The sequence below is a fragment of the Salvelinus alpinus genome, chromosome 31 (assembly GCF_045679555.1).
Source record: "Salvelinus alpinus chromosome 31, SLU_Salpinus.1, whole genome shotgun sequence".
In the NCBI taxonomy this organism is placed as follows: Eukaryota; Metazoa; Chordata; class Actinopteri; order Salmoniformes; family Salmonidae; genus Salvelinus; species Salvelinus alpinus.
In genome coordinates, this window is record NC_092116.1 from 28989490 (window position 1) to 29014220 (window position 24731).

The window sequence follows — 24731 nt, forward strand, 5'->3', positions numbered from 1 at the left end:
AACATGGATTCCAACATTTATTTTGCAACATTCGCGTACGCGACGTGAGCGGTGTAGTCAGGGTAGTCACGAAGATGTGGACCAATAGCAAGAGAGGGAGTGTGGTGATGTAGTGTCCACGACTAAAGAATCAATGTGGAATCTGAAAAGGCAGGTATCCCATGAGCATAATAGTGTACTTACTACGTGAACATGCTAACAGAAAGGAACGAGCTGGGTAGATAACTGTGTCATTGTAGCAAAGTATTTCTAAACTAAAAAATCAGATCGCTTCAAAGTTTCCTTTCGTTTTTGTTCTATTAGCCAATAGGCCTGAAATATTCCAACTTTCAAGGAGCTTTCCGTTTTGAAACTCTGCATCTCTGCCCAGCCTGCCAAGAGTGTCATCCCTAGTGGCTCTGCAAGCGAGGAGAGGGTCTGGCCTGCTGCTGGCCTGTTCTGTTCTGTTCTGGCCTGCTGCTGGCCTGTTCTGTTCTGGCATGTTCTGTTCTGGCCTGTTCTGTTCTGGCATGTTCTGTTCTGGCCTGTTCTGTTCTGGCCTGCTGCTGGCCTGTTCTGTTCTGGCCTGTTCTGTTCTGGCCTGCTGCTGGCCTGTTCTGTTCTGGCATGTTCTGTTCTGGCCTGTTCTGTTCTGGCCTGTTCTGTTCTGGCCTGCTGCTGGCCTGTTCTGTTCTGGCCTGTTCTGGTCTGGCCTGCTGCTGGCCTGTTCTGTTCTGGCCTGTTCTGGTCTGGCCTGTTCTCCAGTCACCATCACACGAGCCTGAAGACACAGACTCTGGACAAACTGCTGTTTGTAAACATGAATTCAAAGTGTAGAGACAATTAAGGCTTTTTTCCCCTCCATTTAATTTGTATTTAAGTCACAGCCTAGTATGTGCAATTTATAGACTACAATGATTTAATACAACACAATGTAGTTAAAATGCTCAGCCTTAATGTTCCTGTCTCTCTACCAGCCTAGTGTTGTCACACTCACTAATGTTTCACAATGGCTGTCTTTGTAGAGTATAACCTTGAAGTAATACAGCCTCAATAATTAATTTTCGTTCCTTCTTAGGCTTCCTGTCTGGCTCCTGACCTACTTAGTGTTAATATGCTGTTTTAATGGGGGCGGCAGGTAGCCTAGTGGTTAGAGCGTTGGGCCAGTAACCGAAAGGTCGAATCCCCGAGCTGACAAGGTAAAAATCTGTCGTTCTGCCCCTGAACAAGGCAGGTTAACCCACTGTTCCTAGGCTGTCATTGTAAATAGGGATTTGTTCTTAACTGACTTGCCTAGTTAAATAAAGGTTAAATATTTTTTTTTCTTCACATAATAATGTAATATGACATGAGCGACGAGCGGGATTTCCGACCGCTCAACTCCACTCACGAACTCTGGTTACCAGGCAGGATAGGTTTTAATAGACCAATAACAAAGAGTTCGCCCTCCTTTCGGCCAATAACAGCTCGTTTTCAGGTTACACGTCCATCCCATTAGGCTCCTCCTATTAGGCCCCTCTGACCACTCCCACACAGTACTAGCTAAATTCTTGCTTGAGAAATAGCATTTTGCAAAGAAGCTATTTTTGAACGTTTTAATTGAATACAATCACAGTAAGGTACTTAATTGTTACCCAGAAATGATTTTATAATGGACCTTTTAATGTTCTGATTGGAGGAGGGGAAGCTGATCTTAAATATGAAGCTTGGGGAAACTTCACGCCGGAGGGGGATGAAATTGTGGCTTCGGTGCCTATGTACTTCTCTCAGTCTCTCTCTCTCTCTCTCTCTCGCTCTCTCTCTCTCTCTCTCTCTCGCTCTCTCGCTCTCTCTCTCTCTCTCTCTCTCTCAATTCAATTCAATTCAATTGACTTTATTGACATGGCAAGTTATTATTACTTACATTGTCAAAGTATACATATCGAAAAATTTAAATAAAATATATATGTATATATATACACAAAATATATATATATTTATAAATAAATGGTGGGATTAACAGCAATAATAATAGTAGTAGTGGACATGGGATTACCATTAATAACAGCTACAACAACAATATTAATCAGAACAACAATACATTAAAGCAACAGTAGTAGACCAGTGTCAACATGACTGAGAAGACACATGACCTGGTACGAAAGACAAAACAAAACTAAGCTAAATGGGAAATATTATCAACATTACTTTGCATTTTTCACTGGCTGTCCCTCAGGCTGTGGCAGGAGGACACATATTTGGCTGCCAAAACTGCACATTTTGGCTTTTCACCCAATAAATATTTGAATTTTTCTTCATCTTTTATAGTTTCAAATTCTTTGTATTGAATTATAATTTTGGGAAAGAAATATGCTCTTAGGTCTGAGTATTTGTCACAGTGTAGTAGGAAATGCACTTCTGTCTCTACCTCTCCCCTGGAGCAGAGTGAGCACAGCCTGTCCTCCCTGGGCAGCCAGGTTTGTCTGTGACGACCGGTCTCTATAGCCAGACTGTGCTCACTGAGTCTGTACCTAGTCAATGTTTTCCTCAGTTTTCTATCAGTCACAGTGGTCAGATAGTCTGCCACCATGTACTGTCTGTTTAGAGCCAAATAGCATTGAAGTTTACTTTGATTTTTTGTGGTGTCTTTCCAATAGGTTATATATTTTTCTTTTTGTTTTGTGATGATTTGGTTGGGCCAGATTTTCTGAGGGCTGTCCCGAGGCTCTATGGGGTTGGTTTGGGTTGGTGAACTGAGCCTCAGAACCAGCTGGCTGAGGGGACTCTTCTCTGGTTTCATCTCTTGACATTGTAGAGCTGTGTGATGGAATGTTTTAGGGTCACTTGTTTTTAGATGGTTGTAAAATTTGATGGCTCTTTTTTCTATTCGAATGAGGAGGGGATATTGGCCCAATTCTGCCCTACATGCGTTATTTTGAGTTTTTCTTTGTACTTGCAATACAGTCTTGCAAAACTCTGCATGCAATACTTCAATTGGATGTTTGTCCCATTTAGTAAATTCATTATTAGACAGCGGACCCCATACTTCACTGCCATATAGAGCAATTGGTTCTATAACTGATTGAAAAATTTTGAGCCAGATTCTAATTGGAATTTCAATTTTGATGTTCCTTTTAATGGCATAGAATGCTCTTCTTGCTTTGTCTCTCAGCTCATTCACAGCCATGTGAAAGCTACCTGTGTTGCTGATATTTAGTCCTAGATATGTGTAGTTTTTGGTGTGTTCTAATAGAACTGTGTCCAAATAGAATTTATATTTGTCATCCTTATTTCCGGACCTTTTTTGGAATATCATTATATTTGTTTTTTTTAGGTTAACGGTCAGAGCCCAAGTCTGACAGAACCTGTGAAGATGATCTAGGTGTTGCTGTAACCCCTCTTTAGTGGGAGACAGCAGCACCAGGTCATCTGCGTACAGCAGACACTTGATTTCAGTGTTGTGTAGGGTGATACCAGGTGCTGCCGATTCTTCTAATGTTTTTGCCAATTCATTAATGTAGACGTTAAATAATGTTGGACTTATTGGGCAGCCCTGTTTCACTCCCCGCCCCTGAGAGAAGAAGTCTGTTTGCTTGTTGCCAATTTTAACCGCACATTTGTTTTTAGTGTACATTGATTTAATAAAATCATATGTTTTCCCTCCAATACCACTTTCTATTAGTTTATAAAAAAGACCTTCGTGCCAAATTGAATCAAATGCTTTCTTGAAATCTACAAAACACGAGTAGATTTTGCCTTTGTTTTGGTTAACTTGTTTATCAATTAGAGTGTGGAGGGTGTAAATGTGGTCTGTTGTACGATAATTTTTTAGAAATCCAATCTGGCTTCTGCTCAGGACGTTGTGTTCGTCAAGGAAATGATGTAGTCTGCTATTTATAATACTGCAGAGAATTTTCCCCAAGTTGCTGTTAACGCATATTCCTCTGTAATTATTTGGGTCAAATTTGTCTCCATTTTTATAGATTGGTGTGATCAATCCCTGGTTCCAAATATCGGGGAAAATACCTGCAGTGAGGATAATGTTGAAGAGTTTGAGTATAGCCAATTTGAATTTGTGGTCTGTATATTTGATCATTTCATTTAAAATCCCATCAGCACCACAGGCCTTTTTGGGTTGGAGATTGCATATTTTTTCCAATAATTCTTCTTCTGTAATTTGGGTATCCACAGGATTCTGATAGTCTTTGACTGCTAATTCAAGGATTTGTAATTTATCTTGTATATCTTTTTGTTCTGGGCTCTTTGTTATATTGCTGTAGAGGTTTGCAAAGTGATTTCTCCACATATCCCCATTTTGGATAGCCAACTCCTCATGATGAGGTTTGTTTAATTTATTCCAATTCTCCCAGAAGTGGTTTGATTCTATGGATTCCTCAATTCCATCCAGCTGATTTCTAATGTGCTGTTCCTTTTTTGTTCTTAGGGTGCGTTTGTATTGCTTCAGTGTTTCCCCATATTGAAGGCGTATATTTTTGTTGTCTGGTTCTCTGTGTTTTTGATTAGATATATTTCTCAATGACTTTCTTAGATTTTTGCAATCATTATCAAACCATTTTTCATTATCTGTTATTTTTGGTTTGCTCTTATGCTTCTTTAGATTAGCCAAGGAGGCTAATTTGTCAAATATAAAGTTTATGTTCCTAACGGCCAAATTTACACCTTCATTGCTGAAGGAGAATGTTAAGGCTAAAAAGTTGTCCAGGAGAGATTGTATTTTTTGGCTACTAATTGCTTTTTGGTAGATGTCTGTACTGTTTGCACTCCATCTATAGGCTTGTTTAGTACCATGTAATTGATTGGGCCATGATGCTTCATGGTTGGGTTCTGCTCTTCTCAGATACACTGTGATTTTACTGTGGTCTGAGAGAGGTGTTAGTGGGCTGACTGTGAAGGCTCTGAGAGACTCTGGGTTTAGGTCGGTGAGGAAGTAGTCTACAGTGCTGCTGCCAAGGGATGAGCTGTAGGTGTACCTACCAAAAGAGTCTCCTCTCAGCCTGCCATTGACTATGTACAGACCCAGTGTTCGACAGAGCCTCAGGAGCAGTAATCCATTTTTGTTTTTCACTTTGTCATAGTTGTTTCTGTGGGGGTATGTGGGGAGGGAAAGGTTATTGCTTCCTGGTATGTGTTTATCCCCATGACTGTTAATAGTGTCTTGTTCTTCTGCTATTCTAGCATTCAGGTCTCCACAGACCAGTACGTTGCCTTGGGCCTGAAAGTGACTAATCTCTCCCTCTAGAATGGAGAAGCTCTCTTCGTTGAAGTAGGGTGACTCTGAGGGGGGAATGTATGTGGCACAGAGGAAGACATTTTTATCTGTCAAGATAGCTTCCTTGTTGATTTTTAACCAGATAAAGAATTCTCCTGTTTTGATCAATTCGATTGAATTAATTAGTTCAGATTTATACCATATTAGCATTCCCCCTGAGTCTCTGCCCTGTTTGATTCCTTTTAATTTAGTGGATGGTATGATTATCTCCCTATAACCTAGTGGACAGCCAGTGGAAACATCACCTCTGCACCATGTTTCCTGTAGTACTAAAATATCAACATCATCAATTTCTTTCAGGAAGTCTGGGTTTCTGCTCTTTAGCCCAAAAGCAGAGGACTTCAATCCTTGTATATTCCAACATGCAACGTAAAAAGACTTCATAACTTTTTTTTTCTCTTTTCTTTACCTTTCAAAATGAGACAAACACTCACAATCCAAGAAGAACCATTAAAATAGGATTTTTCAATTAAAGTAAACTCTTATTTTGCAAATGTGATTTGTTTATCATTTAGATAGAATTTGTGTCATGCCACTTGGGTGGATGTAGTGTGAGAATGGTGGAGTTCTTGTGCTCATCTTACCATGACCCTCGGCCCATCACATGTGAGCATAGTAGACTCAGCATTTGTTTAATGTCACTCATTTGGTTGGTGGGGGCTGGGCCAGTTGCTCCTCTCACAGCCTGTGCGTAGCTCTGCCTGCTGGGCTGTGGCTCCTCCAGGTGTGGGTCTGCGGTGGGGAGGAGGGGGGTGGTAGGCCTCATCTGGGTGGCTCTGAAGCTGGGCTGGGGTGGTCTGTGCTGCGCTGGCTGTGGTGGGCATTGAGGTTGGTGGTGCTGTGGTCGTGGCTGGGGGGTCCAGGGTGCTGGTCCGGGATGTTGTCTCGGTGATCTCGGCGGGGTGGAGATTGCTCCGCTGTTCCTGGGTGGAGAGTTCGGGCTGCGGTTTAAAGCGACGTCCTTGAGAGTCTTGGCAAGGATGGGGACTGTCTCCCTGTACAGGTGAACATGGTCATAGAGACAGTCCAGATCGAGGGTGGGATGGTGGGCCAGGTGTACATTGGGTCGCAGGGCACAGTCCCGGGATAGGCTGGCGTTTATTCTTTGGGTTGTGGCAGGGTGGAAGTCCCTCCTCTGTAGAAGGGTTGACACTATGATTCTTGAGTTGGGGAAGATTGCGGAGGCCTTCTCAATCACTCCCCGTAGTGAAGTCGCCACCCTCTCCTGCTGAGCACGCAGGTCGTTGCTTCCGGTATGTATGATTATGTGGCTTGGCGACCCGAGATGGTTCTTATCAAGCAGCTCCATGGCACTTTGCGTTGTTGGGCACCACACCTTTCTCGTTTTGTGTCTAGGGAAAAGTTTCTTCTCCTGAACATACTTCCCATTTGAGTCCATTAACAGGACGATGTCAGCCAGTGTTTCTTCTGGACTGGGGGGGGCAGAGGGGGGGCTGGTGGGTGTTGGAGCTGGGGTGTGGCTGGTCTGTGTGGGTGCCACTGTCAGTGGGAGGCTGTTCTGTGGGTTGGGGAGGAGGGGTGCAGCAGCCAGGGCTGGGGAAGTCTGGCTGGTTGAGCTGGGCTCCTCTGCTGTGTGAGGGCAGGTCATAGGGTGGTGATCTATCTGCTCCTGCAGCCTGTCCTCTGCTCTCTTTCTCTCCTGCAGCTCCTCTCTTAGTGCGGTCAGCTCCTTATTGCTGCTCTGCCTGTCTTTTTGGAGCTCTCTCACCTCCTTTGTTAGATCAGCCAGCTCTCTCTTGAGTCCGTCTCTCTCTTGCTGAACCTCTTTCAGCTGTGTTGCAAAGCTGCTGTCCTGCTCTGTCCTCACCTTGGTTAGGAGCTCCTCTAAGGTGTGGTTGTCTGGTTGCTGTTTGCTCACGCTCTCCCTGAGCAGGACCACCTCCCCCTCCAGTTTGGTGAACTCATCCCTCATGGCAGCCATGGTGGTGAGGAGGGCCTGAGCCTGCTCTGCACTGAGGGGGTCGCTCTCCTCTTGGGGCGTGTCCTCCACTATGGTGGGAAGAGAGGTGCTGGATGTGCCTTGTTGGGTGGGGAGGGTAAGGGTGAGGGTGGTGCTGGGGGAGTTTGTCTTGTGGGAGGGCATGTCACTGGTGGTGTCCTTCTCTCTCTCCGCTCTCTCCTTAATGGTCTGAAAGTCTGTTTCAAACAGCCTGATGTTACCTTGCACCATGACAGTCCCAGTCTTGTAGAGGTTGATTGTTATCATGGTGCTGTCAGGGTCGTCTGTCTCTTTGATTTTCAGCTTCCACCCATTACAGATTCCCTCTTTCTTTATGCATGGGTAGTGAGAGCAGACTGCTGAGCGCCATGCATTTGGCTGGTCAGTGAGGAAGATGAGATTACTCACGTCACCGTTTTTGTAGAGGTCTGCAAAAAGGGTTTCTGGCCTCTCCTCTAGTAGTTTCTGTTTGAAAGCTTTCCTCATTGTGTCATTTTTGGCCTTTTTTGGGTAGAGAATGGATTCTGCGCTGAGGGGGAGTGGGGACATGGTGTCTGTGCGCTCTGCTACTACCGCTACTGCTGCGCTGTTCTGCTGCCCCGTTGCCATGGCAACCGATTTGTTCGTCTGCTGTTCGCGCTACTTTCAAAAATCAGCAAATATAGTGAAAAATCCGACTGAAGATATGTTTAAAGTTAGTCCGTGCTCCTTTTTGTTTTACTCACTCAGTTTGGTCGTTTGATGTAGTTGTATTAACTGACCTTGTTAGGTTTGTTCTAGCTCGTTTCTTATGGCTAGCTTGTTAGTCTGCTGGCTGGGTCTTTGTTGTGTAGCTAGCTAGCTAGACTCAAGACTTCTTAACTTGAGGCGCAAAGTTACTTTTTTTTCTATTCTGAATGTATAGAGTTGTTGTTCATCACTTCTTGTCTGGAATTCTTCTTCGATTAGAGTGTTTATCTCATTCTAAAAACCCAAAAAATCAAATATATCAGGAGCTCATGTTGAGCATGACTCTCTCTCTCTCTCTCTCTCTCTCTCAGGGTCTTCTGCCAGGGGGCGTGGTCAGGGGGACAACAAGGAGGATTCTGGGAGGAAAGGATCTGGCAGCTCGGCCAAAGTTTTGACCAGCCCGCTGGTCTCTGACCGCAAAAAGAGTGCCACACCCTCTACTGTGAGCACACACTCCACACTACTCTACTCTACTCTACTCCACACCACTCTACTCCACACCACTCTACTCCACTCCACTCCACACCACTCTATACCACTCCACTCTACACCACACCACACCACGCCACTCCTCCACGCCACACCACTCTACACCACTCTACACCACTTCACACCACTCTACACCACTCTATACCACTCCACTCTACACCACTCCACACCACTCCACATCACTCAACTCCACACCACTCTACACCACTTCACACCACTCTACACCACTCCACTCTACACCACTCTACACCACTCCACTCTACACCACTCTACACCACTCCACACCACCAAACACCACCAAACACCACCAAACACCACCAAACACCACACCACTCCACACCACTCCACACCACTCCACACCACTCTACACCACTCCACACCACCAAACATCACTCCACACCACTCTACTCCACTCCACTCCACACCACTCTACTCCACACCACTCCACTCCACTCTACACCACTCTACACCACTCCACACCACTCCACACCACTCCACACCACTCTACACCACTCCACATCACTCCACACCACTCTACTCCACACCACATAACTCCACACCACACCACTCACACCACTCCACACCACTCTACACCACTTCACACCACTCTACACCACTCCACTCTACACCACTCTACACCACTCCACACCACCAAACACCACTCCACACCACTCCACTCCACACCACTCCACACCACTCTACACCACTCTACACCACCAAACATCACTCCACACCACTCTATACCACTCCACTCTACACCACTCCACACCACTCTACACCACTCTACTCCACACCACTCTACACCACTCCACACCACTCTACACCACTCCACACCACTCTACACCACTCTACACCACTCCACTCCACTCTACTCCACACCACTCCACACCACCAAACACCACTCCACATCACTCAACTCCACTCAACTCCACACCACTCCACACCACTCTACACCACTCTACACCACTCTACACCATACCACTCTACACCACTCTACACCACTCCACACCACTCTACACCACTCCACACCACCAAACACCACTCCACACCACACCACTCCACACCACTCCACACCACTCTACACCACTCTACACCACTCTACACCACTCCACACCACTCCACACCACTCTACTCCACTCTACTCCACACCACTCTACTCCACTCTACTCCACACCACTCCACTCTACACCACTCTACACCACTCTACTCCACTCCACACCACTCCACACCACTCCACACCACTCCACACCACTCCACACCACTCTACACCACTCTACACCACTCCACACCACTCCACATCACTCCACACCACTCTACTCCACACCACATAACTCCACACCACTCCACACCACTCCACACCACACCACTCCACACCACTCTACACCACTTCACACCACTCTACACCACTTCACACCACTCTACACCACTCCACTCTACACCACTCTACACCACTCCACACCACCAAACACCACTCCACACCACTCCACACCACTCTACACCACTCTACACCACTCTACACCACTCCACACCACTCCACACCACTCTACACCACTCTACACCACTCTACACCACTCCACTCTACTCCACACCACTCCACACCACCAAACACCACTCCACTCTACACCACTCTACACCACTCTACACCACTCCACTCTACACCACTCTACACCACTCTACACCACTCTACACCACTCTACACCACTCCACACCACCAAACACCACTCCACACCACTCCACACCACTCCACACCACTCCACACCACTCCACACCACTCTACACCACTCCACACCACTCCACACCACCAAACATCACTCCACACCACTCTACTCCACACCACTCCACTCCACTCTACACCACTCTACTCCACACCACTCCACTCCACTCTACACCACTCTACACCACTCTACACCACTCTACACCACTCTACACCACTCTACACCACTCTACACCACTCCACATCACTCCACACCACTCTACTCCACACCACATAACTCCACTCCACACCACTCTACACCACTTCACACCACTCTACACCACTTCACACCACTCTACACCACTCCACTCTACACCACTCTACACCACTCCACACCACCAAACACCACTCCACTCCACACCACTCCACACCACTCCACACCACTCTACACCACTCTACACCACTCTACACCACTCCACACCACCAAACATCACTCCACACCACTCTATACCACTCCACTCTACACCACTCTACACCACTCCACACCACCAAACACCACTCCACACCACTCTACTCCACTCTACTCCACTCTACTCCACTCTACTCCACACCACTCCACTCTACACCACTCTACTCCACTCCACTCTACACCACTCTACACCACTCTACACCACTCTACACCACTCTACACCACTCTACACCACTCCACTCTACATCACTCCACACCACTCTACTCCACACCAATCTACACCACTCTACACCACTCAACACCACTCCACATCACTCTACTCCACACCACATAACTCCACACCACTCCACACCACACCACTCCACACCACACCACTCACACCACTCCACACCACTCACACCACTCACACCACTCACACCACTCACACCACTCTACACCACTCACACCACTCTACACCACTCACACCACTCTACACCACTCACTCCACACCACTCTACTCCACACCACTCTACACCACACCACTCTACTCCACTCTACTCCACACCACTCTACACCACTCACACCACTCTACTCCACACCACATAACTCCACACCACTCTACTCCACACCACTCCACACCACTCTACTCCACACCGCTCCACACCACTCTACTCCACACCACTCTACTCCACACCACTCTACTCCACACCACTCCACACCACTCTACACCACTCACACCACTCCACTCTACACCACTCTACACCACTCCACATCACTCCACACCACTCTACTCCACACCACATAACTCCACTCCACACCACTCCACACCACTCTACACCACTTCACACCACTTCACACCACTCTACACCACTCCACTCTACACCACTCTACACCACTCCACACCACCAAACACCACTCCACTCCACACCACTCCACACCACTCCACACCACTCTACACCACTCTACACCACTCCACACCACCAAACATCACTCCACACCACTCTATACCACTCCACTCTACACCACTCTACACCACTCCACACCACCAAACACCACTCCACACCACTCTACTCCACTCTACTCCACTCTACTCCACACCACTCCACTCTACACCACTCTACTCCACTCCACTCTACACCACTCTACACCACTCTACACCACTCTACACCACTCCACTCTACATCACTCCACACCACTCTACTCCACACCACTCTACACCACTCTACACCACTCCACACCACTCCACATCACTCTACTCCACACCACATAACTCCACACCACTCCACACCACTCTACACCACTCTACACCACTCCACACCACTCTACACCACTCTACTCCACTCTACTCCACACCACTCCACACCACCAAACACCACTCCACTCTACACCACTCTACACCACTCTACACCACTCTACACCACTCCACTCTACACCACTCTACACCACTCTACACCACTCTACACCACTCCACACCACTCCACACCACCAAACACCACTCCACACCACTCCACACCACTCCACACCACTCCACACCACTCTACACCACTCCACACCACTCCACACCACCAAACATCACTCCACACCACTCTACTCCACACCACTCCACTCCACTCTACACCACTCTACTCCACACCACTCCACTCCACTCTACACCACTCTACACCACTCTACACCACTCTACACCACTCTACACCACTCCACATCACTCCACACCACTCTACTCCACACCACATAACTCCACTCCACACCACTCCACACCACTCTACACCACTTCACACCACTCTACACCACTTCACACCACTCTACACCACTCCACTCTACACCACTCTACACCACTCCACACCACCAAACACCACTCCACTCCACACCACTCCACACCACTCCACACCACTCCACACCACTCCACACCACTCTACACCACTCTACACCACTCCACACCACCAAACATCACTCCACACCACTCTATACCACTCCACTCTACACCACTCCACACCACTCCACACCACTCTACTCCACTCTACTCCACTCTACTCCACTCTACTCCACACCACTCTACTCCACTCCACTCTAAACCACTCTACACCACTCTACACCACTCTACACCACTCTACACCACTCCACTCTACATCACTCCACACCACTCTACTCCACACCACTCTACTCCACACCACTCTACACCACTCTACACCACTCCACACCACTCCACATCACTCTACTCCACACCACATAACTCCACACCACTCCACACCACACCACTCCACACCACACCACTCACACCACTCCACACCACTCACACCACTCACACCACTCACACCACTCACACCACTCTACACCACTCACACCACTCTACACCACTCTACACCACTCTACTCCACACCACTCTACTCCACACCACTCTACACCACACCACTCTACTCCACTCTACTCCACACCACTCCACACCACTCTACACCACTCACACCACTCTACTCCACACCACATAACTCCACACCACTCTACTCCACACCACTCCACACCACTCTACTCCACACCGCTCCACACCACTCTACTCCACACCACTCTACTCCACACCACTCTACTCCACACCACTCCACACCACTCTACACCACTCACACCACTCCACTCTACACCACTCTACACCACTCCACATCACTCCACACCACTCTACTCCACACCACATAACTCCACTCCACACCACTCCACACCACTCTACACCACTTCACACCACTCTACACCACTTCACACCACTCTACACCACTCCACTCTACACCACTCTACACCACTCCACACCACCAAACACCACTCCACTCCACACCACTCCACACCACTCCACACCACTCCACACCACTCCACACCACTCTACACCACTCTACACCACTCCACACCACCAAACATCACTCCACACCACTCTATACCACTCCACTCTACACCACTCCACACCACCAAACACCACTCCACACCAATCTACTCCACTCTACTCCACACCACTCCACTCTACACCACTCTACACCACTCTACTCCACTCTACTCCACTCCACTCTACACCACTCTACACCACTCTACACCACTCTACACCACTCCACTCTACATCACTCCACACCACTCTACTCCACACCACTCTACACCACTCTACACCACTCCACACCACTCCACATCACTCTACTCCACACCACATAACTCCACACCACTCCACACCACACCACTCACACCACTCCACACCACTCACACCACTCCACACCACTCACACCACTCACACCACTCTACACCACTCTACACCACTCACACCACTCTACACCACTCACTCCACACCACTCTACTCCACACCACTCTACACCACACCACTCTACTCCACTCTACTCCACTCTACTCCACACCACTCCACACCACTCTACACCACTCACACCACTCTACTCCACACCACATAACTCCACACCACTCTACTCCACACCACTCCACACCACTCTACTCCACACCGCTCCACACCACTCTACTCCACACCACTCTACTCCACACCACTCCACACCACTCTACACCACTCACACCACTCCACTCTACACCACTCTACACCACTCCACACCACTCTACACCACACCATTCTACACCACTCTACACCACTCACACCACTCTACTCCACACCACTCCACTCTACACCACTCTACACCACTCCACACCACTCTACTCCACACCACTCCACACCACACCACTCTACACCACTCACACCTCTCTACTCCACACCACTCTACTCCACACCACTCTACTCCACACCACTCTACTCCACACCACTCTACTCCACACCACACCACTCTACTCCACACCACTCTACACCACTCTACTCCACAGTCGAGTTATAAGTGCATGGTTTAGATTGATGTGTTGTTGACATTGTTCTATACCACAATTATACCCTGTCTTCTTGGTCTGTCTCTCTCGCCTCTCTCTCTCCCCCCCTCCATCTCTCTCTCTCTCTCTCTCTCTCTCTCTCTCTCTCTCTCTCTACAGAATAGCATATTGTCGGGTCGCAGCAGAAACTCTCCTCTCACTGAGAGAGCTTCGCTGGACCAGGGGGTACAGAACGGCAAGGACAGGTACACACACACAGAGAGAGAGAGAGCTTGGCTCTGGCTGCTATTCCTTGCCAGGTTTTAGTCCCCAGCCGCTTGCCAGTTGGACCAGGCCGGCATGCAGCTGTTCCCTAGGGATGGTGAGCCTTCCTGGGCGTGAAAATCATCCATCACTGGACGAGGATTAGTAGACTAGGATTACTGGCTACACGACGGGCTTGTTGACACACGCAAGGATGGATACACACACACACACACACACACACACACACACACACACACACACACACACACACACACACACCCTTACTTCTCTTCCTCCTTTCACTTCTACCTGTATCTTTAAGAAGAAACTGTCTCTCCCTGCCGGTACCCTACTGTCTCTCCCTGCCGGTACCCTACTGTCTCTTCCTCCTTTCACTTCTACCTGTATCTTTAAGAAGAAACTGTCTCTCCCTGCCGGTACCCTACTGTCTCTCCCTGCCGGTACCCTACTGTCTCTCCCTGCCGGTACCCTACTGTCCCTCCCTGCCGGTACCCTACTGTCCCTCCCTGCCGGTACCCTACTGTCTCTCCCTGCCGGTACCCTACTGTCCCTCCCTGCCGGTACCCTACTGTCCCTCCCTGCCGGTACCCTACTGTCCCTCCCTGCCGGTACCCTACTGTCCCTCCCTGCCGGTACCCTACTGTCCCTCCCTGCCGGTACCCTACTGTCCCTCCCTGCCGGTACCCTACTGTCTCTCCCTGCCGGTACCCTACTGTCCCTCCCTGCCGGTACCCTACTGTCTCTCCCTGCCGGTACCCTACTGTCCCTCCCTGCCGGTACCCTACTGTCTCTCCCTGCCGGTACCCTACTGTCCCTCCCTGCCGGTACCCTACTGTCCCTCCCTGCCGGTACCCTACTGTCCCTCCCTGCCGGTATCCTACTGTCTCTCCCTGCCGGTACCCTACTGTCCCTCCCTGCCGGTACCCTACTGTCCCTCCCTGCCGGTACCCTACTGTCCCTCCCTGCCGGTACCCTACTGTCCCTCCCTGCCGGTACCCTACTGTCCCTCCCTGCCGGTACCCTACTGTCCCTCCCTGCCGGTACCCTACTGTCCCTCCCTGCCGGTACCCTACTGTCCCTCCCTGCCGGTACCCTACTGTCCCTCCCTGCCGGTACCCTACTGTCCCTCCCTGCCGGTACCCTACTGTCTCTCCCTGCCGGTACCCTACTGTCCCTCCCTGCCGGTACCCTACTGTCTCTCCCTGCCGGTACCCTACTGTCCCTCCCTGCCGGTACCCTACTGTCTCTCCCTGCCGGTACCCTACTGTCCCTCCCTGCCGGTACCCTACTGTCCCTCCCTGCCGGTACCCTACTGTCTCTCCCTGCCGGTACCCTACTGTCCCTCCCTACCGGTACCCTACTGTCCCTCCCTGCCGGTACCCTACTGTCCCTCCCTGCCGGTACCCTACTGTCCCTCCCTGCCGGTACCCTACTGTCCCTCCCTGCCGGTACCCTACTGTCCCTCCCTGCCGGTACCCTACTGTCCCTCCCTGCCGGTACCCTACTGTCCCTCCCTGCCGGTACCCTACTGTCCCTCCCTGCCGGTACCCTACTGCCTCTCCCTGCCGGTACCCTACTGTCCCTCCCTGCCGGTACCCTACTGTCTCTCCCTGCCGGTACCCTACTGTCCCTCCCTGCCGGTACCCTACTGTCCCTCCCTGCCGGTACCCTACTGTCCCTCCCTGCCGGTACCCTACTGTCCCTCCCTGCCGGTACCCTACTGTCCCTCCCTGCCGGTACCCTACTGCCCCTCCCTGCCGGTACCCTACTGTCTCTCCCTGCCGGTACCCTACTGTCCCTCCCTGCCGGTACCCTACTGTCCCTCCCTGCCGGTACCCTACTGTCCCTCCCTGCCGGTACCCTACTGTCCCTCCCTGCCGGTACCCTACTGCCTCTCCCTGCCGGTACCCTACTGCCTCTCCCTGCCGGTACCCTACTGCCTCTCCCTGCCGGTACCCTACTGTCTCTCCCTGCCGGTACCCTACTGTCCCTCCCTGCCGGTACCCTACTGTCCCTCCCTGCCGGTACCCTACTGTCCCTCCCTGCCGGTACCCTACTGTCCCTCCCTGCCGGTACCCTACTGTCCCTCCCTGCCGGTACCCTACTGTCCCTCCCTGCCGGTACCCTACTGTCCCTCCCTGCCGGTACCCTACTGTCTCTCCCTGCCGGTACCCTACTGTCCCTCCCTGCCGGTACCCTACTGTCCCTCCCTGCCGGTACCCTACTGTCCCTCCCTGCCGGTACCCTACTGTCCCTCCCTGCCGGTACCCTACTGTCCCTCCCTGCCGGTACCCTACTGTCCCTCCCTGCCGGTACCCTACTGTCCCTCCCTGCCGGTACCCTACTGTCCCTCCCTGCCGGTACCCTACTGTCCCTCCCTGCCGGTACCCTACTGTCTCTCCCTGCCGGTACCCTACTGTCCCTCCCTGCCGGTACCCTACTGTCTCTCCCTGCCGGTACCCTACTGTCCCTCCCTGCCGGTACCCTACTGTCCCTCCCTGCCGGTACCCTACTGTCCCTCCCTGCCGGTACCCTACTGTCCCTCCCTGCCGGTATCCTACTGTCTCTCCCTGCCGGTACCCTACTGTCTCTCCCTGCCGGTACCCTACCTGTCCCTCCCTGCCGGTACCCTACTGTCCCTCCCTGCCGGTACCCTACTGTCCCTCCCTGCCGGTACCCTACTGTCCCTCCCTGCCGGTACCCTACTGTCCCTCCCTGCCGGTACCCTACTGTCCCTCCCTGCCGGTACCCTACTGTCCCTCCCTGCCGGTACCCTACTGTCTCTCCCTGCCGGTACCCTACTGTCCCTCCCTGCCGGTACCCTACTGTCCCTCCCTGCCGGTACCCTACTGTCCCTCCCTGCCGGTACCCTACTGTCCCTCCCTGCCGGTACCCTACTGTCCCTCCCTGCCGGTACCCTACTGTCCCTCCCTGCCGGTACCCTACTGTCCCTCCCTGCCGGTACCCTACTGTCCCTCCCTGCCGGTACCCTACTGCCTCTCCCTGCCGGTACCCTACTGTCCCTCCCTGCCGGTACCCTACTGTCTCTCCCTGCCGGTACCCTACTGTCCCTCCCTGCCGGTACCCTACTGTCCCTCCCTGCCGGTACCCTACTGTCCCTCCCTGCCGGTACCCTACTGTCCCTCCCTGCCGGTACCCTACTGTCCCTCCCTGCCGGTACCCTACTGCCCCTCCCTGCCGGTACCCTACTGTCTCTCCCTGCCGGTACCCTACTGTCCCTCCCTGCCGGTACCCTACTGTCCCTCCCTGCCGGTACCCTACTGTCCCTCCCTGCCGGTACCCTACTGTCCCTCCCTGCCGGTACCCTACTGCCTCTCCCTGCCGGTACCCTACTGCCTCTCCCTGCCGGTACCCTACTGCCTCTCCCTGCCGGTACCCTACTGTCTCTCCCTGCCGGTACCCTACTGTCCCTCCCTGCCGGTACCCTACTGTCCCTCCCTGCCGGTACCCTACTGTCCCTCCCTGCCGGTACCCTACTGTCCCTCCCTGCCGGTACCCTACTGTCCCTCCCTGCCGGTACCCTACTGTCCCTCCCTGCCGGTACCCTACTGTCCCTCCCTGCCGGTACCCTACTGTCTCTCCCTGCCGGTACCCTACTGTCCCTCCCTGCCGGTACCCTACTGTCCCTCCCTGCCGGTACCCTACTGTCCCTCCCTGCCGGTACCCTACTGTCCCTCCCTGCCGGTACCCTACTGTCCCTCCCTGCCGGTACCCTACTGTCCCTCCCTGCCGGTACCCTACTGTCCCTCCCTGCCGGTACCCTACTGTCCCTCCCTGCCGGTACCCTACTGTCCCTCCCTGCCGGTACCCTACTGTCCCTCCCTGCCGGTACCCTACTGTCTCTCCCTGCCGGTACCCTACTGTCCCTCCCTGCCGGTACCCTACTGTCTCTCCCTGCCGGTACCCTACTGTCCCTCCCTGCCGGTACCCTACTGTCCCTCCCTGCCGGTACCCTACTGTCCCTCCCTGCCGGTACCCTACTGTCCCTCCCTGCCGGTATCCTACTGTCTCTCCCTGCCGGTACCCTACTGTCTCTCCCTGCCGGTACCCTACTGTCCCTCCCTGCCGGTACCCTACTGTCCCTCCCTGCCGGTACCCTACTGTCCCTCCCTGCCGGTACCCTACTGTCCCTCCCTGCCGGTACCCTACTGTCCCTCCCTGCCGGTACCCTACTGTCCCTCCCTGCCGGTACCCTACTGTCCCTCCCTGCCGGTACCCTACTGTCCCTCCCTGCCGGTACCCTACTGTCCCTCCCTGCCGGTACCCTACTGTCCCTCCCTGCCGGTACCCTACTGTCCCTCCCTGCCGGTACCCTACTGTCCCTCCCTGCCGGTACCCTACTGTCCCTCCCTGCCGGTACCCTACTGTCCCTCCCTGCCGGTACCCTACTGTCTCTCCCTGCCGGTACCCTACTGTCCCTCCCTGCCGGTACCCTACTGTCTCTCCCTGCCGGTACCCTACTGTCCCTCCCTGCCGGTACCCTACTGTCCCTCCCTGCCGGTACCCTACTGTCTCTCCCTGCCGGTACCCTACTGTCCCTCCCTGCCGGTACCCTACTGTCCCTCCCTGCCGGTACCCTACTGCCCCTCCCTGCCGGTACCCTACTGCCTCTCCCTGCCGGTACCCTACTGTCCCTCCCTGCCGGTACCCTACTGTCCCTCCCTGCCGGTACCCTACTGTCCCTCCCTGCCGGTACCCTACTGTCCCTCCCTGCCGGTACCCTACTGTCCCTCCCTGCCGGTACCCTACTGTCCCTCCCTGCCGGTACCCTACTGTCCCTCCCTGCCGGTACCCTACTGTCCCTCCCTGCCGGTACCCTACTGTCCCTCCCTGCCGGTACCCTACTGTCCCTCCCTGCCGGTACCCTACTGTCCCTCCCTGCCGGTACCCTACTGTCCCTCCCTGCCGGTACCCTACTGTCCCTCCCTGCCGGTACCCTACTGTCCCTCCCTGCCGGTACCCTACTGTCCCTCCCTGCCGGTACCCTACTGTCCCTCCCTGCCGGTACCCTACTGTCTCTCCCTGCCGGTACCCTACTGTCCCTCCCTGCCGGTACCCTACTGTCCCTCCCTGCCGGTACCCTACTGTCCCTCCCTGCCGGTACCCTACTGCCTCTCCCTGCCGGTACCCTACTGTCCCTCCCTGCCGGTACCCTACTGTCTCTCCCTGCCGGTACCCTACTGTCTCTCCCTGCCGGTACCCTACTGTCCCTCCCTGCCGGTACCCTACTGTCCCTCCCTGCCGGTACCCTACTGTCTCTCCCTGCCGGTACCCTACTGTCCCTCCCTGCCGGTACCCTACTGTCCCTCCCTGCCGGTACCCTACTGTCCCTCCCTGCCGGTACCCTACTGTCCCTCCCTGCCGGTACCCTACTGTCCCTCCCTGCCGGTACCCTACTGTCCCTCCCTGCCGGTACCCTACTGTCCCTCCCTGCCGGTACCCTACTGCCCCTCCCTGCCGGTACCCTACTGCCTCTCCCTGCCGGTACCCTACTGTCCCTCCCTGCCGGTACCCTACTGTCCCTCCCTGCCGGTACCCTACTGTCCCTCCCTGCCGGTACCCTACTGCCTCTCCCTGCCGGTACCCTACTGCCCCTCCCTGCCGGTACCCTACTGCCTCTCCCTGCCGGTACCCTACTGCCTCTCCCTGCCGGTACCCTACTGTCTCTCCCTGCCGGTACCCTACTGTCCCTCCCTGCCGGTACCCTACTGTCCCTCCCTGCCGGTACCCTACTGTCCCTCCCTGCCGGTACCCTACTGTCCCTCCCTGCCGGTACCCTACTGTCCCTCCCTGCCGGTACCCTACTGTCCCTCCCTGCCGGTACCCTACTGTCTCTCCCTGCCGGTACCCTACTGTCCCTCCCTGCCGGTACCCTACTGTCCCTCCCTGCCGGTACCCTACTGTCCCTCCCTGCCGGTACCCTACTGTCCCTCCCTGCCGGTACCCTACTGTCCCTCCCTGCCGGTACCCTACTGCCTCTCCCTGCCGGTACCCTACTGCCTCTCCCTGCCGGTACCCTACTGCCTCTCCCTGCCGGTACTCTACTGCCTCTCCCTGCCGGTACCCTACTGTCCCTCCCTGCCGGTACCCTACTGTCTCTCCCTGCCGGTACCCTACTGTCCCTCCCTGCCGGTACCCTACTGTCCCTCCCTGCCGGTACCCTACTGTCCCTCCCTGCCGGTACCCTACTGTCCCTCCCTGCCGGTACCCTACTGTCCCTCCCTGCCGGTACCCTACTGTCCCTCCCTGCCGGTACCCTACTGTCCCTCCCTGCCGGTACCCTACTGTCCCTCCCTGCCGGTACCCTACTGTCCCTCCCTGCCGGTACCCTACTGTCCCTCCCTGCCGGTACCCTACTGTCCCTCCCTGCCGGTATCCTACTGTCTCTCCCTGCCGGTACCCTACTGTCCCTCCCTGCCGGTACCCTACTGTCCCTCCCTGCCGGTACCCTACTGTCCCTCCCTGCCGGTACCCTACTGTCCCTCCCTGCCGGTACCCTACTGTCCCTCCCTGCCGGTACCCTACTGCCTCTCCCTGCCGGTACCCTACTGCCTCTCCCTGCCGGTACCCTACTGCCTCTCCCTGCCGGTACCCTACTGCCTCTCCCTGCCGGTACCCTACTGCCTCTCCCTGCCGGTACCCTACTGTCTCTCCCTGCCGGTACCCTACTGTCTCTCCCTGCCGGTACCCTACTGTCCCTCCCTGCCGGTACCCTACTGTCCCTCCCTGCCTCCCTGTCAACTAGCAGTCTCTCTACCGTTCCAACTGTCAGTTCTCTTCTCTCGCTAAAACAGATGCACACACACACACACACACACACACACACACACACACTTCAACCTGCCCTATGCTGTATTCAGTGAATTCTGCCCATTGGAATCATAAAAATAAAATCACATTATTTTGAATAGTTCACTTCATATTGACGTCGTAGTCATAAAATGATCATCTTAAACTTAAATCTTAAATGATTATTTTAAAATGTTTTGATTGTGTTTCTAATGTAGAAGTGCTCTCCTCCCAGGTTATCATTTAAATGGCACCTTGTTCCCTCTGTAGTACACTACTTATGACCAGGAGCACTAACCCTCCATGGAGCACCAACCCTCCATGGAGCACTAACCCTCCATGGAGCACTAACCCTCCATGGAGCACTAACCCTCCATGGAGCACTAACCCTCCATGGAGCACTAACCCTCCATGGAGCACTAACCCTCCATGGAGCACTAACCCTCCATGGAGCACTAACCCTCCATGGAGCACTAACCCTCCATGGAGCACTAACCCTACATGGAGCACTAACCCTCCATGGAGCACTAACCCTCCATGGAGCACTAACCCTCCATGGAGCACTAACCCTCCATGGAGCACTAACCCTCCATGGAGCACTAACCCTCCATGGAGCACTAACCCTCCATGGAGCACTAACCCTTCATGGAGCACTAACCCTCCATGGAGCACTAACCCTACATGGAGCACTAACCCTCCATGGAGCACTAACCCTACATGGAGCACTAACCCTACATGGCTCATGGTCTATAGTAGTGCACTATATAGGGAATAAGGTGTCATTAGACTTAAAGGGATTTAAGTGACGCTTTCAATGTTGATTTGATACGTGGCTGTGTCCCAAACGGCATGCTGTATAGTGGGCCCTGGTCTAAAGTAGTGCACTATATAGGGAATAGGGTGCCAGCCCTGCTCTAAAGTAGTGCACTATATAGGGAATAGGGTGGCGTTTTGGACACATCCCATGTCATGTTCATCATCATTAACCTAAATACAGTGTGGAGTTGTCCTCCCTCCCCCCCTCCCTTCCCCACTCCCTCCCTCTCTTCTTCCCTCCCTCCCTCTCTCCCATCTCTCTCTCTCTCCCCCTCCCATCCCTCTCTCCCCCTCCCATCTATCTCTTTCCCTCCCATCTATCTCTCCCCCTCCCATCTATCTCTCCCCCTCCCATCTATCTCTCTCCCACCCATCCCTCTCTCCCCCTCCCATCCCTCTCTCCCCCTCCCATCTCTCTCTCTCTCTCTCTCTCTCTCCCTCTCTCCCCCTCCCATCTCTCTCTCTCTCTCTCTCTCTCTCTCCCCCTCCCATCTCTCTCCCCCTCCCATCTCTCTCCCCCTCCCATCCCTCTCCCTCCCATCCCTCTCTCTCCCTCCCATCTCTCTCTCTCCCTCCCATCTCTCTCTCTCTCTCTCCCATCTCTCTCTCTCCCTCTCTCTCTCTCCCATCTCTCCTTCTCTCCCTCCCATCTCTCTCTCCCTCTCTCCCCCTCCCATCTCTCTCTCTCTCTCTCTCTCTCTCTCTCTCTCTCTCTCTCTCTCTCTCTCTCTCTCTCTCTCTCTCTCTCTCTCTGTGTATAAAGGGATTAGTGATGGAATATTAACTGTGGTGTTGTAAAGGTCTGCAGACTGCCTCTAGTAGTCTTCACACAACCTCCAGTCCTGAATAAATACTGTTATTTTCCCACCACAAGCCATGCTAATCCCTGTCTGTCTGTCTTTCCTCTTCTTTGGGCTGTATGGCTGTTCTGTCACTATGTAATCAGCAGTCTGTTGCTTTGACCTCCATTGAACCTCCTCTCTTTCTTTCTTTCTCCCTCTCTGTCTCTGTCTCTGTCTCTGTCTCTGTGTGTGTGTGTGTGTGTGTGTGTGTGTGTGTGTGTGTGTGTGTGTGTGTGTGTGTGTGTGTGTGTGTGTGTGTGTGTGTGTTTAAGCTCTTGTCAACAACTCTCTACTTCTGCTCCCCTGTATTTATTAAAGTCTATTTCCACTCTTTTACTCCTGTCCTCTCTTCTCCCCCTCCCCTTCTCCCCCTCCCCTTCTCTCCCTCCCCTTCTCTCCCTCCCCTCCTCCCTCCCCTTCTCTCTCTCCCCTCCTCCCTCCCCTTCTCTCCCTCCACTTCTCTCCCTCTACCTTCTCCCCCTCCCCTCCTCCCTCCCCTTCTATGCCTCCCCCCTCCCCTTCTCTCCCTCCCCTCCTCCCTCCCCTTCTCTCCCTCTACCTTCTCTCCCTCCCCTTCTCTCTCTCCCCTTCTCTCTCTCCCCTTCTCTCCCTCCCCTTCTCTCCCTCCCCTCCCCTCCTCCCTCACCTTCTCCCTCCCCTCCTCCCTCACCTTCTCCCCCTCCCCTTCTCCCCCTCCCCTCCCCTTCTCTCCCCTCCCCTTCTCCCCCTCCCCTCCTCCCTCCCCTCCTCCCTCCCCTTCTCTCCCTCCCCTCCTCCCTCCCCTTCTCTCCCTCCCCTCCTCCCTCCCCTTCTCTCCCTCCCCTCCTCCCTCCCCTTCTCTCCCTCCCCTTCTCTCCCTCCCCTCCTCCCTCCCCTTCTCTCCCTCCCCTTCTCTCCCTCTACCCCCTCCCCTCCTCCCTCCCCTTCTCTCCCTCCCCTTCTCTCTCTCCCCTTCTCTCTCTCTCCCCTTCTCTCTCTCTCCCCTTCTCTCTCTCCCCTTCTCTCTCCCTCCCCTCCTCCCTCCCCCTCTCTCTCTCCCCTTCTCTCTCTCTCCCCTTCTCTCTCTCTCCCCTTCTCTCTCTCTCCCCTTCTCTCCCTCTACCTTCTCCCCCTCCCCTCCTCCCTCCCCTTCTCTCCCTCCTCCCTCCCCTTCTCTCCCTCCCCCTCCCCTTCTCTCCCTCCCCCTCCCCTTCTCTCCCTCCCCCTCCCCTTCTCTCCCTCCCCTTCTCTCTCTCTCCCCTTCTCTCCCTCCACTTCTCCCCCTCCCCTTCTCTCTCTCTCCCCTTCTCTCTCTCTCCCCTTCTCTCTCTCTCCCCTTCTCTCTCTCTCCCCTCTCTCTCTCCCCTCCCCTCCTCCCTCCCCTTCTCTCTCTCTCCCCTTCTCTCTCCCCTTCTCTCCCTCCCCTTCTCTCCCTCTACCTTCTCCCCCTCCTCTCCACCCTCCCCTTCTCTCCCTCCCCCTCCCCTTCTCTCCCTCCCCTTCTCTCCCCCTCCCCCTTCTCCCCCTCCCCTCCTCCCTCCCCTTCTCCCCCTCCCCTTCTCTCCCTCTACCTTCTCCCCCTCCCTCCCCTTCTCTCCTCCCGCCCCTTC

General features: G+C 53.6%; 1 protein-coding gene across 8 annotated transcripts in view; it reads left to right on the top strand.

Annotated features, from left to right (window-relative positions):
- The window catches only part of mark2b (MAP/microtubule affinity-regulating kinase 2b), a 132852-nt gene that overhangs the window by 69489 nt on the left and 38632 nt on the right, over positions 1 to 24731 (top strand). For all 8 annotated transcript variants that reach the window (XM_071378508.1, XM_071378512.1, XM_071378510.1 and 5 more), the window contains exons 13-14: positions 8249 to 8379; positions 14567 to 14652. In XM_071378508.1, the coding sequence (XP_071234609.1) occupies positions 8249 to 8379; positions 14567 to 14652 (217 nt within the window). The remainder of the gene's footprint in view (positions 1 to 8248; positions 8380 to 14566; positions 14653 to 24731) is intronic.